At 44.8% G+C, this 21383-nt stretch overlaps 1 protein-coding gene across 1 annotated transcript; it reads right to left on the bottom strand.

The window, feature by feature from the left end:
* Positions 1 to 2117: 2117 nt before the first annotated feature.
* Positions 2118 to 19766, bottom strand: LOC131254147 (splicing factor 3B subunit 6-like protein). The gene is made up of 2 exons (XM_058255151.1): positions 19677 to 19766; positions 2118 to 2702 (listed from the first exon to the last, which is right to left on the bottom strand). The coding sequence occupies exons 1-2, from the start codon at positions 19764 to 19766 to the stop codon at positions 2118 to 2120; spliced, it is 675 nt and encodes a 224-aa protein (XP_058111134.1).
* Positions 19767 to 21383: the final 1617 nt, after the last annotated feature.

The raw sequence follows: 21383 nt of genomic DNA, 5'->3' as shown, positions 1-21383 counted from the left end.
CTCTACGGCTCCTTCTCTCAGCGGCTTTGACAATAGCATTGAAATCCCCGCATACCACCCAAGGTCCCTGCACTGACATGGAAATGGATGTCAAGTCATCCCATAGAGCTTTTCTTTAGCTCTTAACACAACTGGCATATACTAATGTTAGGTAGATAGTGCACTGAATGTTCTGCAAAGTAACTGCAAGAGATAAGGATTGGTTAGTCTTATTTAAAACTGTGTAGGAGATAAGGTTTTTGAAAGAAAAAAAACCCCCCAAATCTTCCCTCCCTCCTCTCCATTAGAGTAGGACGTATGGAAGCCTAGAGATAAGCCTAACCACACTCTCTTTTCATCTCTGAGCATTGGGTCGAGAATGGCCACAATCCATGTGTTGTGGCTGCTTATAAGCCTTTTTGTTGTTGTGATGGTCCGCTGATTTCCTATACCACGAGCATTCCACACTAGAATTTTATCCATTAGTAACACATCCTAAGTTCACGGCCCTTCTCTTTAGCCTTCGTAGTCTAGATTCCCAATCTCCCTTTGTGGAAAGCACCTTGGACCTCCTTAGAAGTTTTGTTCCTCTCCCTATGATGGGGGTTTTTTGATGTAGCGACACTATGGAAATTGGCCTCTCTGCTCCTGGTTGGATCCATTTTCCTTGTGATTCCTTAGCCTCTGAGCTGAGGTCTCTTCCAGCTCTCATATCTCCAAGGAGCTCCTAATCCCACACTGCAACGTCGTATGTGTGACTCGAGCCTCTTCTATGTTATCTGCTAATCTGCTGACCTTCTATCCATCAGACCTGATGGTTGAGGAGACAAAGGGGGAGGGATCGACTTCTAAACTAGCCCTGCATTGCACTGACTTGGACTGAGGGGGGACACGACTCTCTAGTGACATTTTTGTACAATCATCTTCAGTTAACACTTCTTCTGATGATGCCTCCTGGGGCAGCTTGGTAAATGTGGGAAAAATATGGGGTGAAGATTCCTCTACAGCTCTTTGTGGCAAAGAGGAGGGAATTGCAAACACTCCCTGGTCCTTTCTGCGCTTTGATGAGCTTATAGGGGAGCTTCCTACTAACCTGGACCAATATAACTGACAATCCTCTATCTCCTTCCCTGGGTGGTAGCCCCCTACTTGTCTTGATAGGGTTCCCTGACTGAAGGGAGCGGGGATGGGCTACCTAACCAAGACTTGGGGGGGTTGCTCTCCCTGAGGGTTCCTAGCCAGAATTAGAACAAGTTGTTCTATCTGGATGAGGTTACCTTCGAGAAGGTTTGGAGGGACTGGTAGGTGACCCTTGATTTCGAGTTTTATCCCTTGTATGGATTAGGGACTTGTGCATTGACCATTACCGATTTCTAAGTAATTTTCTCTGGCCTTGAAATCCCCTGAGGCGTTATGTCGAACATCTGGAGGGCATGGTTGAATTTCCTCTGTTCCTGTACCTCCAACATGTGGCAGAAGCAGTTGGCTATTCTCTGTAATTTCCAATGCGTGTCTGTCCTTTTCACAAACATCTACTTGGCGACAGAAAGTGTCTGAGGAAATTTGTTGGAACATTCTTTCCACCCACTCTTTGGTGCTCTCTGAGACTGATTTGCTTGCAATGTGCTTTGCAGAATATCCCACATCTTCAAGCGGTTCCATTTCCACATGGATTGGGAAAACTTTATCTACCACCTACAATTTCAGGACCTGCTTCAGATTAACCCCTGGGCGGAAAATTACCTTGATGCGAGTATAAACTTGAAAGATCTCGAATCTGCTACTAAAGTCTATTTGGATTACCCAGTCGAAATAGTTTCCTAAGTTTAGGATTACTGCCTCCAGCCAGGCATGGGCCGGGATACCAAAAGTTTGAACCAGACCCCCTCCCCTCCTACTACCACATCTGTGGACCAATGAAAGACTAACTCTATCCCCATTAGGTCATGTAATGTGGAGTCTTCCAAGAAATCTTTGAAGTCAGCCTTCAGTTTGAGAGTGATCAGGAAGCTGATTGGAGAAATTCTAGTGACATCAATTGCAAAGGCTACAAATTTCGACGCCTTAATAGCTCTAGTTAATCTCAGAATGGAGATACTTAGACCTGCCGCTATTCACACTAGCCCCAGTTGCAGTTTCTACAGTTTGTGAGCCACCACTCTCGGGTTAGCAACTGAAGTGATATCATCCTCTGACAGTTCCTTAAACGGCCTTCTATGAAATTCTGCAGATACTGTTGTTACATACGAAGGGCCTGAAGGCTTGGTAAGAACCTGCTTATCTGGCTGCCCCAGATTTACCTTTGAAGTCAAAGGCCCCTGATTTGTCTTGGAGGATGTAGAAGCCCTAACTTTTGCCCATCTGACTGATACCACTCTTCCATGTATGCGCCAATCATTTAGGACAGCCATGGCTGCCTTTGCATCCTGCTCGTAGTGGAATAACACAAAAGCAAAAACCCTAGGTTTCTTGGTGCTCGGTAGTGTAGGGATGTAGACTTCCAGTATTCTCCCATATCTGTCAAAAATGCCCCACAGATCTTCGTTGGAGCAGTTGAAGGGAATATTGCCGACAAATATGCTGAAATCATTTTTAGGATAGAGGGCTTCCGATTTTCTTAGGGTATTGAATCTTCTGGGCAATCTTCCTCTCAGTTGGGGGTTAATCCTATCAAAATACCTGGGGATAGCTCTTCGAGATGGAGCTATATCCCTTTGTTTCCCCTTGAACCCTTAAGAACAAATTAGAAAGCCCTAATACACATCTCTCTTTCCCAAAATCCTATTACACTTGATATATATTGTGTTATAACTGGAATAGGAAACAACTTACACACTTACGCAATTTTGTGCACATCTTCAATGAGAACTTCTATAACGCCCTTGACAAAATTGAATTATCTCTATCTCCTATCTTATCTCCTATATTATCTTTATCTTATCTCTATCTTATTTCTTATATATATATATATATATATATATATATATATATATATATATATATATATATATATATATATAACTCTCCCTATATCTCTCAATCTCTCAAATGAGACTTTCTTTAAAAGAGCATGTCATAAGAGGAGTTTCACTCCAACTTAGATATTAATCAAAAGGCACCCTACTTATAGCTGGGAAAGGGAGTGAGAGAGAGGATTTTATAGAGCTTAATTTGGCAAGCTTATTGTCATTCATTTAGTATTTTTTATGCATTTAATATAATTTGAATTATCTATGCAATGAACAGTGTGGATTGACCATACATTCATTACATTGATCTGTGGGTAGATATGATGCAAATATAATATAAGTCTAAAATTCTATGCGAAGATTTTTGTTGTAGAGATTAATTGATGTGCATCTGATCGAATCAGATTAGATATATACGGATCATATGATCCCTAAGGCAAAAATATATAAGGGCCCTAACTTCCAAATCAATCTGACCATCGGATGGGGTCCTACTAGTCTGATCTAGAAGTGTTTAATAAGAAAACCTTAGATTTCTGCGCAAGTGTTGAGATGGGCTATCGGTGTATGTGTGGTTAAATCTACACCATTCATCTAATATGTAGAGGCACAATATGTCAAGACCTTAAGAATTTAGATGATCAAATCATTCGGTGGGCCACCCTAATCAATATTTGTCATTCAATTTCAAAATCTTTAAAAAAAATCTAAATTTTGATAATTGAATTTAATAAATACATTATTTCAATTATTTGGTTATTTAAGGTTTGACCACCAGGATATTAATCAGAGGCGAGCCCCACCGTGTAATATAACCAAATGAATAACAATGTTATGGATATAACTGATAGAATTTCTAAATTCAAATCAATTTGATCATCTTGTGGATTCTTCACTAGTAAACTTATGGGAGTAACCCACGTGTCTCCTTATTCATTGAAATTAAAATAAATTGCTTGTGATGGTTTGATTGATTGATGTAATAATTAAAGTGTTTTATTGCGATGTTGTATACTACGGTAAATCATATGCTAATATGTGCCAAATTGTATGAATTATGATAATTATATGCTAAATTCACATATGAATATTCTAATCAAGATAAGTAACAATTATAGTTATGACAATAATGCATTCATACATTATCCATCATTCATTGCATTTGCATAATGCATGGTCGATTATAAGGGTTCGTGAAAGAAATGTCGATCATGTTAGAGCATTACCAAATGTGGTCTATGCCTAAGCCTTCCGAAAGGTGGAAGTCTACCCAACAGATAGATGTGGGTAGATGATCTCCAATCCAAGCAAATAGATAATCATTCCATCTGATGCATTCATACATTATTTACATCCATACATGTGCATCCTATGTTTCTATTATATCTTAATTTCAATTACTATGAATCATGCTAGGTTTTCTCACCAAGCCTAGCCAGCTTACTTTTTTATTGATGAAAAATCCACACAAATGAGTAATTAGCTGATGAGTTAGTATAGGAACAAGAAGTTGTGACTGAACTGATGCACAACATACGTGACATGTGGCCATATCTATAAAAAGAGGAATTGACTGTATTTTGACAATTCATAATTATTTAATTAAAATTTTACTTGTTAAGATAGTATGATTCATATATAATGAATGATTATATTAGTTGTAAGATTTTAAGTATTTAATCGTTTTTATTTAATTAAATTGTTCTAGGTCGGTAGTAAGTATTCATTGGTAAGTTGTATCAACTAATGAATGATGCCTAATTTATATTGATTGAATATTTATGGATATTGAGAATTGACGTACGTTGGTGCTCAAATCATTTTGTGTGCATGATTATGAATGGACCTAGTTGGAATGTAAAAATGAATAATAATTTTGTCTCTTAATAATCGTATAATGGAATGAGTTAAGTAAATACAGTATATGAGTCATGACTCGAAACTCAGGTCTGAGGCTGCACACTCTGTACTTGAATTTCATAGCGTGACACTTTCGATGACATTGACACCCCATCAAGGATCTATCGATGGCATTAAACTTATTTTAATGTCATCAAGTAGCAACACTAAAATGGTCCGACAACCAACATGGATATTCAGGATTTTTCTAATGGGATCGAGCACCTGTTAATGATATTAACATCTGCTCGATGCCATTGAGGTCTGTCGATCAACAGAGTGCTGACAATGTAATGGTAAGTGCTAATGTAGTTATGATGGAATGTAGAATTAGAGATGGTGATTGATAAGGAGGTATGAAGAATGAAGATTGAAGGCATCGACATACCCTATTATTGTTAAATTTAAGACATCAATACCAATTTCTACCATGCCTTCAATCTTCATTCTTCATACTTCCTTATCAATCACCATCTCTAATTATACCTTCCTTCATAACTACATTATCACTTATGTAAGGCCTGTAACCTAGTCCATACCTTCTGTAGGTTTCCGTGATCCTCCCTGTCAAATTTGGGCAACCCTCGACCTGTAATCAACATTTGCGTGCGACCCTAAGTCGCATCCAGTGATTTTGAGTCGGCTCGACTCGAAACTTGTATCCTAGCGACTATGCCGTCGTCACGATTCCAGCGCCATGAATCGCGCACTGATCCGATACCCAGGCCAGAAGATGTAGGCTCGCATTCATTTCGAAGAAAACGTTGCGCGTACGAATTCTGAGAGAATCACTACAACCCATCCAATCAATCAATCAATCAATCAATCAATAAAGTACACACCTTATCACAAGTATAAGCAACTATCCCTCTCTTACACAACCTTACCCAAAGTTAATTCTCTCTCTCTCTCTCCACCCATCCCTCTCTCACCCAAAATTCAACCAAGCCCATCCCTCTTCTTACACACCCATCCCTCTCTCCTTACATCACTCCTCTCTCTCTCTCATTTCTCTCTCATTCCAAGCATCTCCCAAGAGAGAGCAATGTCCAAGCCTTCCAAGAGAGAGACAAGTGTGGCCCACTTCTCTACCCCCAATCTCTCATCTCCACCATCCAATCTTCATCATCCTCCATCAAGATCGAAGCCAAGGAGCCAAGGATTTCAAGGAGCCAAGAAGGAGTGCAATAGGTGAGTGATCCACCGTTGATTTCCATTTAAGGGCTCACTTATGTTGGGACCCATTTTGATGTATGTGTGTGATCAAAGAAGGGCCCATGGTGGCGGGGTCCCTTCGCTACACCTATCTCTCTCTCTCTCTCTCTCTCTCTCTCTCTCTCTCTCTCTCTCTCCTTTCCTTTTTGTATAATAATGATGATGATGATGATGTGTGTGGCTCACCGTGTGTGTGGCCCACCATGAAGTATGTATTATATCTATGCCATCCATATGTTGGGCCCACCTTACTGGACGATCTAGTGGCAGGCCCGCTAGCCTGTCCATCTGGACAGGCCTAGATGAAGAGAAAATATAAATATCTGCCTAATTAAATGCGGCTGGTGGGTCCCATATGTGTGGACCCACCTGGAAGTGGATTGGCTGGAGCACCACACGCAGCTTACTGCTACTGAAAATTGATGTCAGCCAGCTTTGTGGCTCCCACTGTTGCATCACATTAGCAGAGCAGTGACCCATCTAAATTCGAAAATCAGATTCACAGGAATCCCGATCTCCAAATCCGGTGCCGATAGCCTCCGCAGTACCCCATTCTTGGCTCCTAGCGTCCATACGCTAGATTCTGATCCTGGGATCTTATAAGGAGGATTTTCCAATGTACATTTAACTCGTAATAAGCATAACCACAAGTATACGCAAATCACAAAGGCAACATCATCATCACATATCCACTAATATAATCATTTGAATACAGTGCTGAAAGGGAAATACATATGACAAAATCAAAATTCTAGAGGTCCACTACATGCTCCAAGCTCAACGCTGCTGCAACCTGATGCCACCTGCATGCATCTATCTGCATAAGCTTATAGAAAGCTTAGTAGGTGGTGAAAGTGTGTGCACAAGGTAAGTGCTAAGTAAGCAACATCAGAGTAATCAGAGTAAGCGAAAATACTGATAAGCTCATAAATAATACAATATCAAAAATACTGGTAAGTTCATAAATCATACGATATCAGAGTAATCCAAAAACATACTGATAGGCCCATAAATACCATCAGCCTTATCCAGGCTATGCGATGCAGAAATATAATAAAATAATATTATATACTAGTGAAGCAATATAGATCAACTATGCAATGTGAAGACAGCAAGCCAAATATCAGATATCGATGATGCAATGCAATATACAAATCCTGATGAGTCCATGAATACCATCAGTCGTATCTAGGCCGTATAAATGCATAAACATAGTAAACCAAAATGCCATATGCTGCGGATGTAATGCGATATACGGTGCGAATGGAATGACCATGCTGGAGTGTGAAGTCGGGATGATAGTACGTAGTATCGCAGGCTATGGGGTCCATCATAAGGGACTTTTATCTAAACCAGTCCCATACCTAAATTTGAATACTCAGACTCAATGTGGTAAACCCCTGTTCTCAGGTTAGTCGCGCGCCCAACTAAAATCCTTGCCATTATGAAGGTACATAACAATTAGTTACGCACCACTAACCCGAGTGGATAGTGAATAAATGAATGAATGAATATGTAACTCCTACTCAATAAGTCCACATATCAGTACGATTTCTCTCTGGAATCATCACCGAGGTCTATTACACTCTACGCCAGCTTACCGTCCCTATCTGAATGCACAACTAGGTAAGTTGAAGAGACCTCACTATCCACCTGTAAATATCAGGCTCGACTCATCGATAGCAGACCCATTCCTCAAGCTGGTCAAACTCAACCTAGATATTGCCCCCTCACTCAGGCGGGTAAGGTCACACCCCCTCCTGACCAACCATGACACAGTGGGAGACGCGGTCTCTTGGTATTTGGCCCTCATGTGCTCTTATATATCTACCCGGTCTTGACGTTGGGGTGTCTCCTGGCCACAGAGGTTTAGGAATTTTCACCCAGGGACATCTATGGCGCCTGTATGCTAGAACCAAAAATTTTCAGTGTCCCATCTGGCCATCCATGATATGACTGTGGAGGCTATGGCCCTGATGTCGCTAGGGCACACAATGTAAGATGCATGAGTCATACAATTCAGTCATGCATCAATCCTGTGCATACCGTGCGCTCATGTGAGACAATCTCTGCCTGACAGGGAGTCTCATATCAACCTGTCCAATGACATATGCAATGATCAACCGTATCTCATAATAAACATGTAAATGATGCGTATGGACATGTATCATGATACTATGTTGTCACATACTCATAATCGGTATCAATAACCAACATCGACAATCGACCTCGACAATGTGAACATTTAATCAACATTACCCCCAAAGAATGACCCACATAGAGCCTAACATATAATGTCCCCATGGCCTCACACAAGGGCCAAATATACAACACTATGGGCCTCACTCAAGAGCTTAATACACATCATGATGGGCCTCTAACACGGGCCTAACATACATCACAATGGGCTCATTGCCTGGCCCTCAATGCATCATAATGGGCCTCATCACATAGGCCTCATATACATGACATTGGGCCTTAAACACGGGCTGAATACACATTACAATGGGCCTCAAATACGGGCCGCAAATACATGACATTGGGCCTCAAACACGGGCCGAATATACATCACAATGGGCCTCGAATAAGGGTTGCATATACATCACATTGGGCCTCAACATTCAGCCTCGATAATCGGAATCAGCAATCGGCCACAACAATCGAAATTGATTAATAATCGACCTTAATGATCGGAATTGGCAATCAGCCACAACAATCGGTATCGATCAATAATCACCTTGATAATCGAAATCGGCAATCGGCCACAACAATCAGAATTGACTGATAATCGGCCTCGATAATCAGAATCGGCAATCGGCCACAACAATCGGAATCGATCGATAATCGGCCTTGATAATCAGAATCAGCAATCGACCACAACAATCGAAACTGATCGATAATTGAAATCGGCAATCGATCACGATAATTAGCCTCGACAATTGGCATCGATGAGAATGGGCCTAATAAGGCCCAAGGGAAGGTCACAATGTGGACATTCAACCATCATTGCCCATCAATGTGGACATTTAACCAATATTGCTCCCAAGGAGTGGCCCACATCAACATCATTACATACCTCATGGAAAAATCATACATCACATCGGGCCTTGAATACACGACAGGTGGGTCATGCACCTGGGCCTCAAATACATCACATGGGCCTCTCATATACATCACGTTGGGCCTCGCCAAAGGTCACGAACACATCATGGTGGGTCTCCTTACGTGGGCCATATATATACTCAATGTGGACCTCGCCAAATGGACCTGATACACATCACAATGGGCTACTCAAATGGGCCTAATACATATAACAGTTGGGCCACACCAATGGACCTCAAATACACAATAGGTGGCCTCAAATACATCCAATCGGGCCCACCGTTTTAGGTGAACTATCTACACCATACATCTATTTTTGGAGATCATTTACCCAAAAAATGAATCATATCGAAAGATCATCTGGACCCCACCCTAAATAGCATTGGAGATAACGATTTCCACTGTTTAAAATCCACAGGGCCCACCATAACATTTATTTTCTATTCAATCTCCTGCTGCTTATGCAGTGTGGTTTACTTGATAGATGGGCGGTGTGGATCACAAATGCATCACGGTATGCCCCACATAGCCCGTCAGATAAACGACATGGAAATTTCACATACATCATGGTATCCCACAGAGCTAACTGGTGTTAACCAATAGCTATGTGACTGCATTGTCTAGATGGATAGTTAAGATATAACACATATCATGGTGGGCCACAAATGAACGGTAGGATGAAACTCATATATCACAGTGGTGGTGGTCCACATCCATGGACTGGACAGAGTGGATAAAACATTTACATCATGGTGGACACACGCCCATCAGCTAGATGAGCAGATGGACGGTTGGGATGAACACATGCATCATGTGGAGTCCACACGTGCGTGGGTCCCACGGTAGATATGCGGCATGGGTAAAACATATATATCATGTGTGGCCCACGGATGCACGATGTGGATAATACACGTACCACATGATCAAACCCACTGATCATGCGTTAATGCAGCAGCTATATAGCTGTTATAAGGCAGAACGCCCAATCAGCTTCCCACCGTCCACTCCCTAGATGGTGAGGATATAACACATCCCACATGGTAGGCCCCACACCCTACATGTGCAAAACGTGCAGGGTGGGTCCCACGGTCCCAGACATTGGGCGGTGTGGATAAACTCATAAATCATGGTGATGCCCCATGAAGGGACGGTGTGTTTACAACACATCATCAATGAAGGTCCCCACCTGCTAGGCTAGTTGGGTGGATGGCATGAAGGGCACATGCATTAGGTGGGGTCTACATGATCTAGACGGTGTGGATATATACCACATAAGTCAAGGCAGGCCCCACAGACCTTGGTAACGTCACTATAACAGCCATATAGCTGGAGTGAGGTCCACCAACCATCCCACCTCCCACACATGGGGATGGAGTGGGTAAAACACTTACATCAGTGGTTCCCACGTGGGGCCCATCATAACATTTATCTGCCATCCAATATGTTAACAAGGTCACACAGACCTGGATAAAGAGGAAAAGCAAATTTCATAATGATCTAAAACTTCTGTGAACCCAAATAGGGTTTCAAGTGTAGCCGTTCAACCCCACTATTTTCTTGTGATGTGGGCCACCTGAGCTTGAGTACGGCTGGATTTTTGGGGTGGGGTTCACAACTAAAAGGGGCCCACCATATGCACGGTGTGATGCTCAATACACATCACGTGGGGCCCACGGCTGGGACCACATCCCTGCCTCCAGTGACCTACTGCAGCAGCAGCGTCCTCTAGACGTCAGCAGCAGCAACCCTGCTGCATGCTTATTATTATTATTATTATTATTATTATTATCATCATCATCTTAGATTTTTCCATGGTATGACCCGCATCCGGAGAATCCACCCCACCCATTCGATACTACGGCTCAAGACAGTCTAAATGAGCTCAATATTCAGCATATTTCGGTGTGTAGAAAAATCAAAGTGGATTTCAACGGTAAAGCCACTGTTTTCTATACTATGACCCACTAGATAGTCGGATTTGCTTCATTTTTTAGCTCAACGCCTAAAATGAAATAGGGAATGAAATGGATGGCATGGATTAAACTTATACATCAAGGTGGGGCCTACACAAGTGGCCCACCCAAAAGTTTGAAATCAAGGTGATATTTTTGTTTTCAGTTCACATCCAGCGTCCTGGGACGCTGGACGGTTTGGGCATAACACATACATTTAAGGTGGGCCCCACCTATAAACATGCTATAGGTGGGCCACCAAAAAGGTTGGATGGCGTGGGTAATACATACATCAAGATGGGGTCCATCTGGGTGGGCCACATGGCCACATCATCACACCAAAGAAATATGAAAGAGAGAGAGAGAGAGTGAGAGCGAGAGAAATAGACACGTGTGATGGATGGACCCTGACACTATGGGCCCTCCCTTGCACTCAATCATAGATCAAGTGGGTCACAATACATGTGGGCCCACCAAATCAAGATTCAACGGTGGAGATTCGTTCTCCACTAAAAAGGAAGGTCTAGATAACCTCATTCAAGCTAGAAAGTAAACATCATGATGGGGTCCATGGAGATTGGCTCTATCATGGAATGATTATGAGAATCAAGGTGGGCCAACGGCCATACATAGGGTCCAAAGTGAGATCCATACCATCAATCGGTAGGCCTCACTTGGCCCTTCATCAAATGAATGAAATTTAAGCCTATAGAAAACACCCACCTTTGATCTTCTCTTCCTTCTTCCACCTATAGTCTCTAGAGCTTTAAGGAAACGATTCTGACGGTTGAGATGGACTTTGAATGGTGGAGATGGGAGGTAGGAAGGTAGACCACACTAGCTCTCTCATGGGGAGCTTGGACGTGGGTTGCTTAGGAGGAAAATGAGAGAGAGAATGAGAGAGAGAGAGAGAGAGAGAGAGAGAGAAAGATGATGGGAGAAGGGTGATGGGAGAAAGGTGATGGGAGATAGGGATGGATGGGTGTACTTATGCAAGGGAGAGAGTTGACTTTAGGTAAGGGTGATGTAAAAGGGGGATGGTTGCTTGTACTTGACTTGATGGGATGGAGTACTTGACTTTTGATAAGATTGATGGGACATTCTCTTGGGATTGCAATGCGTGGCATTTTTTTCTTGAACTGAACGCAGGCCCACTTCTCCAAGCCTGGGTGTCGCCTCGACAGGCGAGATGCGACGTCGGAATCGTGGCAACGGCGCGGTCACACTGGTACAAGTATTGGGTCGAGCCGACTCTGATATACAGAACACGACTCAAGATAGTGCGCAAACGCTGATAACAGATCACGGGTCACCAGAATTCGACCAGGAGTGTCACGCCCCAAACTCGACAATCAGGCTCACAAAATTTTTGATCGCCGAATCCGGCGCCGACATCCTCCGTAGTACCCCATTCTCAGCTCCCAGTATCTATACACCAGGTTCCATCCTGGGATCCTATAAGGAGGATTTTAAGGATGATTTTAATTCAGTATAAGCATAACCATAAGCATAACCCACGAACAATAACTACAAGAACACCATCTCAAAATCCACTATGATCAAAAACTTTAAATACACTGTATATGAAGGGAAATACAAGATAATGATAATAACAGAAACTCCAAAAGCTCAGCTGCATACTCCAACTGCGATAAGGGTACGACTGCGTCCTGGCGTTACCTGCACGCATCAATCGTGCATAAGCTTATAGAAAGCTTAGAGGGCAGTGTAAGTGTGTGCGCAATATGAGCATGCTCAGAATGCAAGGTTAGAGTAATGCGGAATCATGCCGATGAGTATATAAATGCAATCAGCCATACCAAGGCTATGCGGTGCAGGATATGAATGCTATCAGCCATAACACGGTCATGCGATGCGAGATGCAACTCAAGCATGCCAATCCTCATCATATATCAGTATAGTTCTCATTCTGGATAATCACCGGGGTTTAGTACACTCCAAATGGCACTGCCACTCTCCCAGCCGCACAGTCCAAGTGAGCGTAAGAAACCTCACTATCTGCCTAGCCAATAGTCTGCCAATACCTATCCGGCACGTCGATAGCGGACCCATTCATGAGCTGGTCAAACTCAGCCTAGTATTGCCCCCTACCCTCGGACGAGTAAGGCCACACCCCTTTCCAACCGACCACGACACAGTGGGAGACGCGACCTCCTGGTATTCGGCCCTCGTGCGCTCATATGTCCACTCGGTCTGGACGTTGGAGTCATCCTCTGGTACCATCGCGTTTAGGGATTTTCACCCAGGGACATCTATGGCGCCCCGATGCTAGAAATAGTATTTCTAGTATCCACTCCATCCATCCACGATGTGTATGTGGAGGCTATGGCCCTGCTGTCGCTAGGGCATACAATAATCATAATCACATGAATGCAAGTGCATGAATCACTCTACCAGTCATGCAACAATCTTAGTCATGCAATAATCTTGTGCGTACTACACGCTCATGAAGGGCAGCTCTGCCTATCAGGGAGCCCATAAACAATCTGCCCGAAGACATATGCTATGATCAGTCACTCCTCATATCAGGCATACATATGATGCGTATGAGCATGAATCATGTATCTATACTAAACATATTATATGGTAATGGGATCTGATCATAACGAAGATGGGCCTAGACGGCCTACAAGTATAGATCTATCAATGGGCCCTAGGGAGAGTGGTAATGCGGACATTTAACCGACATTGTACTTACAATGTGGGCGTCAAACCATCATTGCTCCTAAGGCACGGCCTACCATGAACAACATTACATAGACCATGGAGAAATCACATATTGCAATGGGCCTTAGGTACATCCCCTTGGGCCTAGACTCAAGGGCTCCAAATGCATCAAATGGGCCGCATCACATGGGCCTTATATTCATCAAGTGGGCCGCATCAATGGGCCACACTAATGGGCCTTATGTACATTACAATGGGCCATAACCCATGGGCCTTGCATACACGAAATGGGCCCTCATATGGCAAGTGGGCCACATCACATGGGCCATATGTACATCAGATAGGCTACACCAATGGGCCACATGTATGTCAAATGGGCCACACCCAATTATAAGTGGTCATAATGATTTCCACCATTAAAATTCCCAAGGCCCGCCATAACATTGATTTCCCATCCAATCTGAACATAAGGTCACACAGACTTGAATTAAGGGGGAAAATAAATTTCCTACTAATCTAAAACATCTACATTCCCAAAGGATTTCAATGGTGGACATTCAATCCTCACTATGCAGTGTGGTCCACTTGACAAATAGATCTGTCTTATTTTTGTCCTCAAGCCTTAAGATGAGCTTTCAAAATGGTTGGATGGCTTGGATGCAACACATGCATCATGGTGGATCCCATAGATGGAAGGTATGGATTATACAGGTGGGGCCCACAGTGCCACTTCAGCAGCTACTTAGCTGGATTGAGGTACACCAGCCGTCCCACCCTGGGACGGTATGGGATACAGTACATACATCAATGGGTCCCACATGGGGCTCACCATAATGTTTATCTGCCATCCAAGCCATTGATAAGGTCACACGGACCCTGATGAAAGGGAAAAATAAATTTTATAATGATCCAAAAATCCTGTGACACCCAAAAGAGTTTCAATGGCAGACATTCAATCCAACTATTCCTGTGATATGGGCCAACTGAGTCACGTATACAGCTGATTTTTGGGTGGCCCATAGCTAAGAGGGGGGGCCCACCCAATGCACGATGTGAATGTACATCACACATCATGGTGGGGCCAACAGCTGGGACCCACGGACATCCAGCACAGGATGCTGCTACGTCCTGACGGTCAGCAGCAGCAGCGCCTGCTGCTGTTGTTGTGTTTTTTTTTTCAAACCGTTTTCTCGTGATTTTTCGTAGGTGGGGCCCACCTTAGGAAAATCTAACCCAGCCACTGGTTTCTATAACTCAATACAAACCCATCAAGCCCAATATTTGATGGGTTTTAGTATACAGAAACATCATGGTGTATTTCAATGGCAAAAATACTATTATCTATGCTATGGCCCACCAGGAAAAATCAGATTGAGTTCATTTTTTGGCTCAACAACTAAAATGATCTGAGGAAAAGGATGGACGGCTTGGATTTAGTACATTCATCAAGGTGGGGCCTGTAGGAGTGGCCCACCCAAAAGTTTAGAATCAAGCTAATATTATTTTTTTTTCCAGTTCACGTCCAACGTCTCTGGACGCTGGACGGACGGTTGATGGTGGACCTCACATGTATGGATGGTTTGATGCAACACATGCATCATGTGGTGGGGCCCACATTCACCAGCTTGGTGACATGAGTAGACATACTCCATGCTAGCCGCCCTTACTAGGGATCTACACCAAGATCTCAAGTGCTGAAACGAGGTATCTCCACTCGGTCTGCCAGTTAAGCTATGGATCTGGGTGAGCACTCCACGGTGGAGTCCCACCGTCCATGATGGACGGTGTCAATAGAACATAAATTAGTGGGGCCCACTTCATCAAAACGGATAAAGAGAGAGAGAAGATGGCACGTGAAGGGGAGGGACCCCGCCACTATTGGGCCCTCCCAAATACAATACAAGTATCAAATGGGTCCCACAACATGTGGGCCCAAAAAAATGGAATTCAACGGTTGATCACCCACCTATTGGCCTCCTTCTTGCTCCCTTAAGCTTGTATACCTCTTACCTTCAAATTTGATGGAGGTTGATGGAGTTTGGATGGTGAGGATGAGAGATGAGAGGGTAGGGAAAGTGGGCCACACTTGGCTTTGGGGAAGAGAGGGCTTGGACGTGTGGTGCTTGGGAGGTTTGAGAAATGAGAGAGAGAGAGAGAGAGAATGGGATGATATAGATGGGTGGAGTGGTTGTTGTAAGGTGAGGTATGGGTTCGGTTGAAAATTTGTAAAAGAGGAATGGTGAGGGGAGAGAGAGAGTTGACTTATGAAAAAGGAGGGATGGGTTGTTGTACTTGGGGTATGGCTTGTACTTGACATTAATTGATTGATTGATGGGACATGTTGTAGAGATTCCATTGAAATTCACAACGCGCGGCGTTTCTTCGAAATGAACGCAGACCCACAACTTCTAACCTAGGTATTGGATCGATGCGCGGGTCACGGCGTTGGAGCTGCGGCGACGGCGCGGTTGTTAGGGTACAAGTTTCGAATCAAACCGACGTTGGTATGCAGGACTCGACTTAGGATTGCGCGAAAATATCGGATACAGGTCGAGGGTTGTCGAAATTCGACCGGAAGGACCGCAAAAGCCTACGAAATGGTACGGTCTAGGATACGGGTCTTACAACTCTCCCCTCCAAATAAAAATTTAATCATCAAAATTTACACAATCATTGCAAGTAAACAAAATTCATAATAGAAGAGGAAACAAGGCATCGTCATATAAGTCAGAGACAACATATATGTTATAACATACAATCAATCATCAAAGAGATGGAGATAGCGCTCTCAAATCTCGGCCTCGCGCTCCCAAGATGCCTCATCAATAGAATGATGACCCCATTGAACCTTCACCAAGGGAATGACCTTAGTCCGGAGGACCTGCTCCCGATCAAGGATGTGGACTGGCCTCTCAATGTAAGAAGCGTCCTCGCGAACCTCCAACGGCTACCAATCAATAACAGGAACTAGTCTGACCCACACTTCCTCAGCATAGAAACATGGAAAATGTTATGGACACCAGACAACTGAGATGGTAAGGCAAGCCGATAGGCCACAGCGCCAATGCGCTCAGTGATCTTGAAAAGTCCTATGAATCTCGGGGCAAGCTTGCCCTTCGCTCTAAATCGAACTACGCCCTTCATGGGCGAGACCTTGAGATACACATGGTTTCCTACAGCAAACTCCAAGGGACGACGCCGGCTATCGGCAAAACTCTTCTGTCGGCTCTGAGCTATGCGCATCCTCTGCCTGATGATATCAATAGTCTCTGATGTCTGCTGCACAAGCTCGGGACCTAAGAGATGCCGCTCTCCAACCTCGGTCTAACAACTTGGAGATCTGCATGGTCTGTCACATAATGCCTTAAAAGGAGTTATGCCAATGGTCGCATGATAGCTGTTGTTCTATGCGAACTTAGCTAATCGCAGATGCTCATCCCAGCTACCCTCGAAGTTAATCACACAGGCCCGAAGCATCTCCTCAAGGATCTGATTGACCCTCTCGGTCTGGCCATCGGTCTGCGGGTAATACGTGGTGCTGAGTTACAAATCAGTGCTCATCGCTCTGAAAGCTCCTCCAAAACTGAGACGTGAACCTTAGGTCTCGGTCAGAAACGATCAAGACTGGAACACCGTGCAGTCTCACAATCTCCTCAATGAATAACCTCGCAAGCTGATCCAAAGGCCAAGTCATACGAATTGCAAGGAAATATACCGACTTCGTCAGATGGTCCACGACAACCCAGATGGCGTCATGACCGCGCTGAGTCCTCAGCAAACCCATGATAAAATCGGTAGATACGTCCTCCCACTTCCACATCGGGACACTTAACGGCTTCAATGGACCAGGGGGTCTCTGATGATCGGCCTTGATACACTGGCATGTGTCACACTCGGCCATAAAACTGACAATCTGGGGCTTCATCCCTGCCCAAAAATACTGTCTCCTCATATCACGATACATCTTCATCGAGCCAGGGTGGATAGAAAACCATGATCAATGTGCCTCAGTCATAAGATCGATGTGCCTCAGTCATAAGATCTCTGTGCAACTCAAGAATATCTGGGACACATAATCAGCCTCTAAAGCGAAGTCCACCATCAGAACCAATCTGCCCATCTTGCGACAAGAGAGAGTTGAATCAACAGGCTCAATAGTTGGACGATAGAAGACTATAGACCAAACTCGAAGTTGTACTCTGCTATATCCTCGAGCATCCTCCACCCTGAATCATCATGTGTGCCACCAGACCTTGTGGCTAATGGCTAAGGGCATCCGCCACCACATTCACCTTGCCTGGGTGGTACTGGAGGTCAAAATCATAGTCCTTCAGAAGCTCCATCCAGCGTCTCTACCCCATGTTCAGTTCAGATTGAGAGAATAGATACTTCAAGCTCTTGTGGTCAGAGAAGAGCCTGAATCTGACCCCATAGAGATAGTGTCTCCACACCTTCAGTGCGAAGATGACTGCTGCCAGCTCCAAATCATGCGTGGGGTAGGTTAACTCATGGACCTTGAGCTGACGAGACGCATAAGCCACTGTCTCCCGTGCTGCATCAGGACAGCACCTAAGTCAATACGTGAAGCATCAGTAAATACAACAAATCCATCACTCCCAGAGGGAAGAGTGAGGACAGGAGCAAATGTCAGATGGTCCTTCAGCTCCACGAATGCCTGCTCATATGCGTCAATCCAAATAAAATCTTCACCCTTCCGAGTCAACCTGGTCAACGGGGTTGCAATACAGGAGAAGCCCTCTATGAAACACCGATAGTATCCTGCTAACCCAAGGAAACTGCGGATCTCAGATGCAGTCGTGGGCTGGCCCCACTAATGCACTGCCTTAACCTTCGAGGGGTCCACTGCGACACCCTCCCTCGTCACCACATGACTGAGGAACCTCACCTCCTCTTGCCAGAAGTCGCACTTCTCCAGCTTTGCATAAAGCTAGTGGGCACGAAGGGTCTATAAAGCGATCTCCAAATGCTGCATGTGGTCCTCACGGGTCCTCAAATATATCAAAATGGCATCGATGAATACCATAATAAACTGATCAAGATATGGACAGAAGACCTCGTTCATCAACTGCATGAAGACCGTAGGTGCATTTGTCAGTTCGAAGGACATGACCTAAAACTCAAAATGACCATAACGCATCCTGAAAGCCGTCTTCGGGATGTCCTCATGTTGGACTTGAATATGATAATAACCAAAACACAGGTCAATCTTCGAAAAGAATTGTGCACCTTGCAGCTAATCAAGAAAATCATCTATCCTCGGGAGCGGGTACTTGTTCTTGATCGTGACTCGTTTGAGCTTGTGGTAATCCACACAGAGCCTCAATGAGCCATCCTTCTTCCTGACGAAGAGTACCAATGCTCTCCAAGGAGAACTGCTCGGACGAATGAATCCCAACTCACACAACTCGTCCAACTGCCGCTACAGCTCACACAACTCCATCGGGGCCATGTGGTACGGGGCCTTCGATATAAGAGTGGTACTAGGCACAAGATTAATCTGGAACTCAATATGCCGGTGCGGCTGCAATCCCGCAATCTCCTAGAACACATCAGGAAAATCATAGACTACTGGCAACTGATCGATGTACAAGGTAACGGGCTCCTCGACTGCACAGGACATCAAACAAGACAACAACTCTCCTTTAGGCTCAGCAATGAACTGAAACTGCAGCAAGCCTGGTATGCAAAACGTGACTGTCCTTGCGGAATAATCCATGATGGCATGGTACTTGGCAAGCCAATCCATGCCTAAGATGATGTCAAAGTCTAATATCAGCAGCACGTACAAGTCAGCGGGTAAGAAGATCTCTCCCACTAACACGGGACAAGACAAAAAGAAAGGGCCTAATACTGTAGTCTTCCCCAAGGGCGTTGATACTGTCAATCCTTCACTAGCAGACTCTGTCGACAATCCAGTTGATCGGCAAAAATCCTCAGACATGAATGAGTGCGAAGCACCGGAATCAAATAATACTTGGGCGATGCACGAAGAGACTGGAAGTATACCCTCAACGACTCCTCCAGAAGACTGCAGGTCCTGCTGAGCCGCATAGAATCTAGCCTGAGCTGTATGGGGAGGTGCCTGTCCCCTCTGAGGTCCCTGGTGCTGCTTCTGCCTTTGCGGCGGCCTGTACTGCTGTCTCTGCTGCTGTTGGGGCCTCGGCGGCTGAGGTAGCTGCGGTCGCTGCTGATGGGGTCGCTGCTATGGTGGAGGCTGCTGCTAAGGTCGTTGTTGTGCTGGAAGCTGTTGTGGCCCTCTCGACTGCTGCAGATGAGGGTGAGGGCACTCATATACGCGGTGCCGTGTCCTACCACATCCATAATAAGTCCCTGTAAATGGCTGCTGGGGTGGCGCTGGAGGTGCTGCTAGGGCTGCTAGTGCTCTAGCAGGTGGGTGGCTTTTATACCTCTCTGGGCGTCGATGCTGCTGGGAGCTATTGGAGGGGGCTTGCCTTTTCTGGCCTCTCCTTTGATCTTGATCGCCCTGTGAGTCGGCCCACTAAGTCTTGTAAATTTAGGCCCTCCGTACTACCGCCTGAAAGGTCGGGAGCTCATGCCCAATAACAAGACTGTAATGCAAGTCGTTCTCAAAACGATGGGCCTTCCGCCCCTCATTGTCAACCAAATACGACGCAAACCTCAACAGCGCCACAAAATGGGCCGCGTACTGTGCCACGGACATGTCCCCCTGCACTAGAGTCTCGAACTCTAGTGCTCTCTGACAACGAATGTGGTCAAGGAAGTACTGCTACTCGAATCGGTCTATAAAATCATCCCATGTCTAAACATAATTAGGCCCTGTAATACCCGTAATGGAGGTCCACCAATGCTTGGCTTCACCCTGGAGAAGAAACACTGCTAACCGAATTAGCTACTCAGTCGTACACGCTATGATATCAAAAATCTTCTCCACATTGGAGCGCCACCTCTCAGCTACTGTCGGATCTAGCTCACCTTAGAAACGTGGAGGATCGAATTGTCTGAACTCACAAAGAAGGTCGCTCACACGCTCCTGCTCTGCTTGGGCTGGTGAAACAACTGGGCGCCTGCCCTGTCCCTAAAGTGCAGCTGTCATATCCTGTAACATCTGTTGCAATTGAGAGGCACTCACAGGTACGGTCGGATTTGTACCGTTCTCAGGTGGAGGAACGAAATCCTCAGGCTAGGGAGCAGGGATATCTAGGGGTGGAACGGGAGCCACAGGTGGTAAAGCGAGAGCCTCAAGTGGTGGGGCGAGAGTTGATCAGGTCACTCTCCCATGCGGCATGTCCTATAGGAAGAATAAGGACGCCGATCAACTTTGAGAATCGCACGTTAGGGAACTCAATCGGAAGGTTACGCACTCGGAACCTAAACTCATATCAAATATGTAATGTTGTTCTTAGTTATTCCCAAGTTATGCTCTGACACCAACTTTTGTCATGCCCAAAACTCAAAAATCGGGCTCACAAAATTTTGAATCACCGAATCTGGCGCCGACAGCCTCCATAGTACCCCATTCTTTGCTCCCGGCATCTATTCACCAGGTTTCGATCCTGGGATCCTACAAGGAGGATTT

The sequence above is a fragment of the Magnolia sinica genome, chromosome 8 (genome assembly GCF_029962835.1).
Source record: "Magnolia sinica isolate HGM2019 chromosome 8, MsV1, whole genome shotgun sequence".
In the NCBI taxonomy this organism is placed as follows: domain Eukaryota; kingdom Viridiplantae; phylum Streptophyta; class Magnoliopsida; order Magnoliales; family Magnoliaceae; genus Magnolia; species Magnolia sinica.
The sequence above is the reverse complement of the archived record's forward strand: the minus strand, read 5'-3'. Positions and strand labels throughout refer to the sequence as shown.

Coding starts and splice junctions, on each gene's coding strand:
- LOC131254147 (XM_058255151.1), bottom strand. CDS start 19,766: ATGTCTGAGGATTTTTGCCGATCAACTGGATTGTCGACAGAGTCTGCT. Junction 2,703..19,676: donor CGCCCTTGGGGAAGACTACA/GTATTAGGCCCT, acceptor TAAGGGTTCAAG/GGGAAACAAAGGGATATAGC.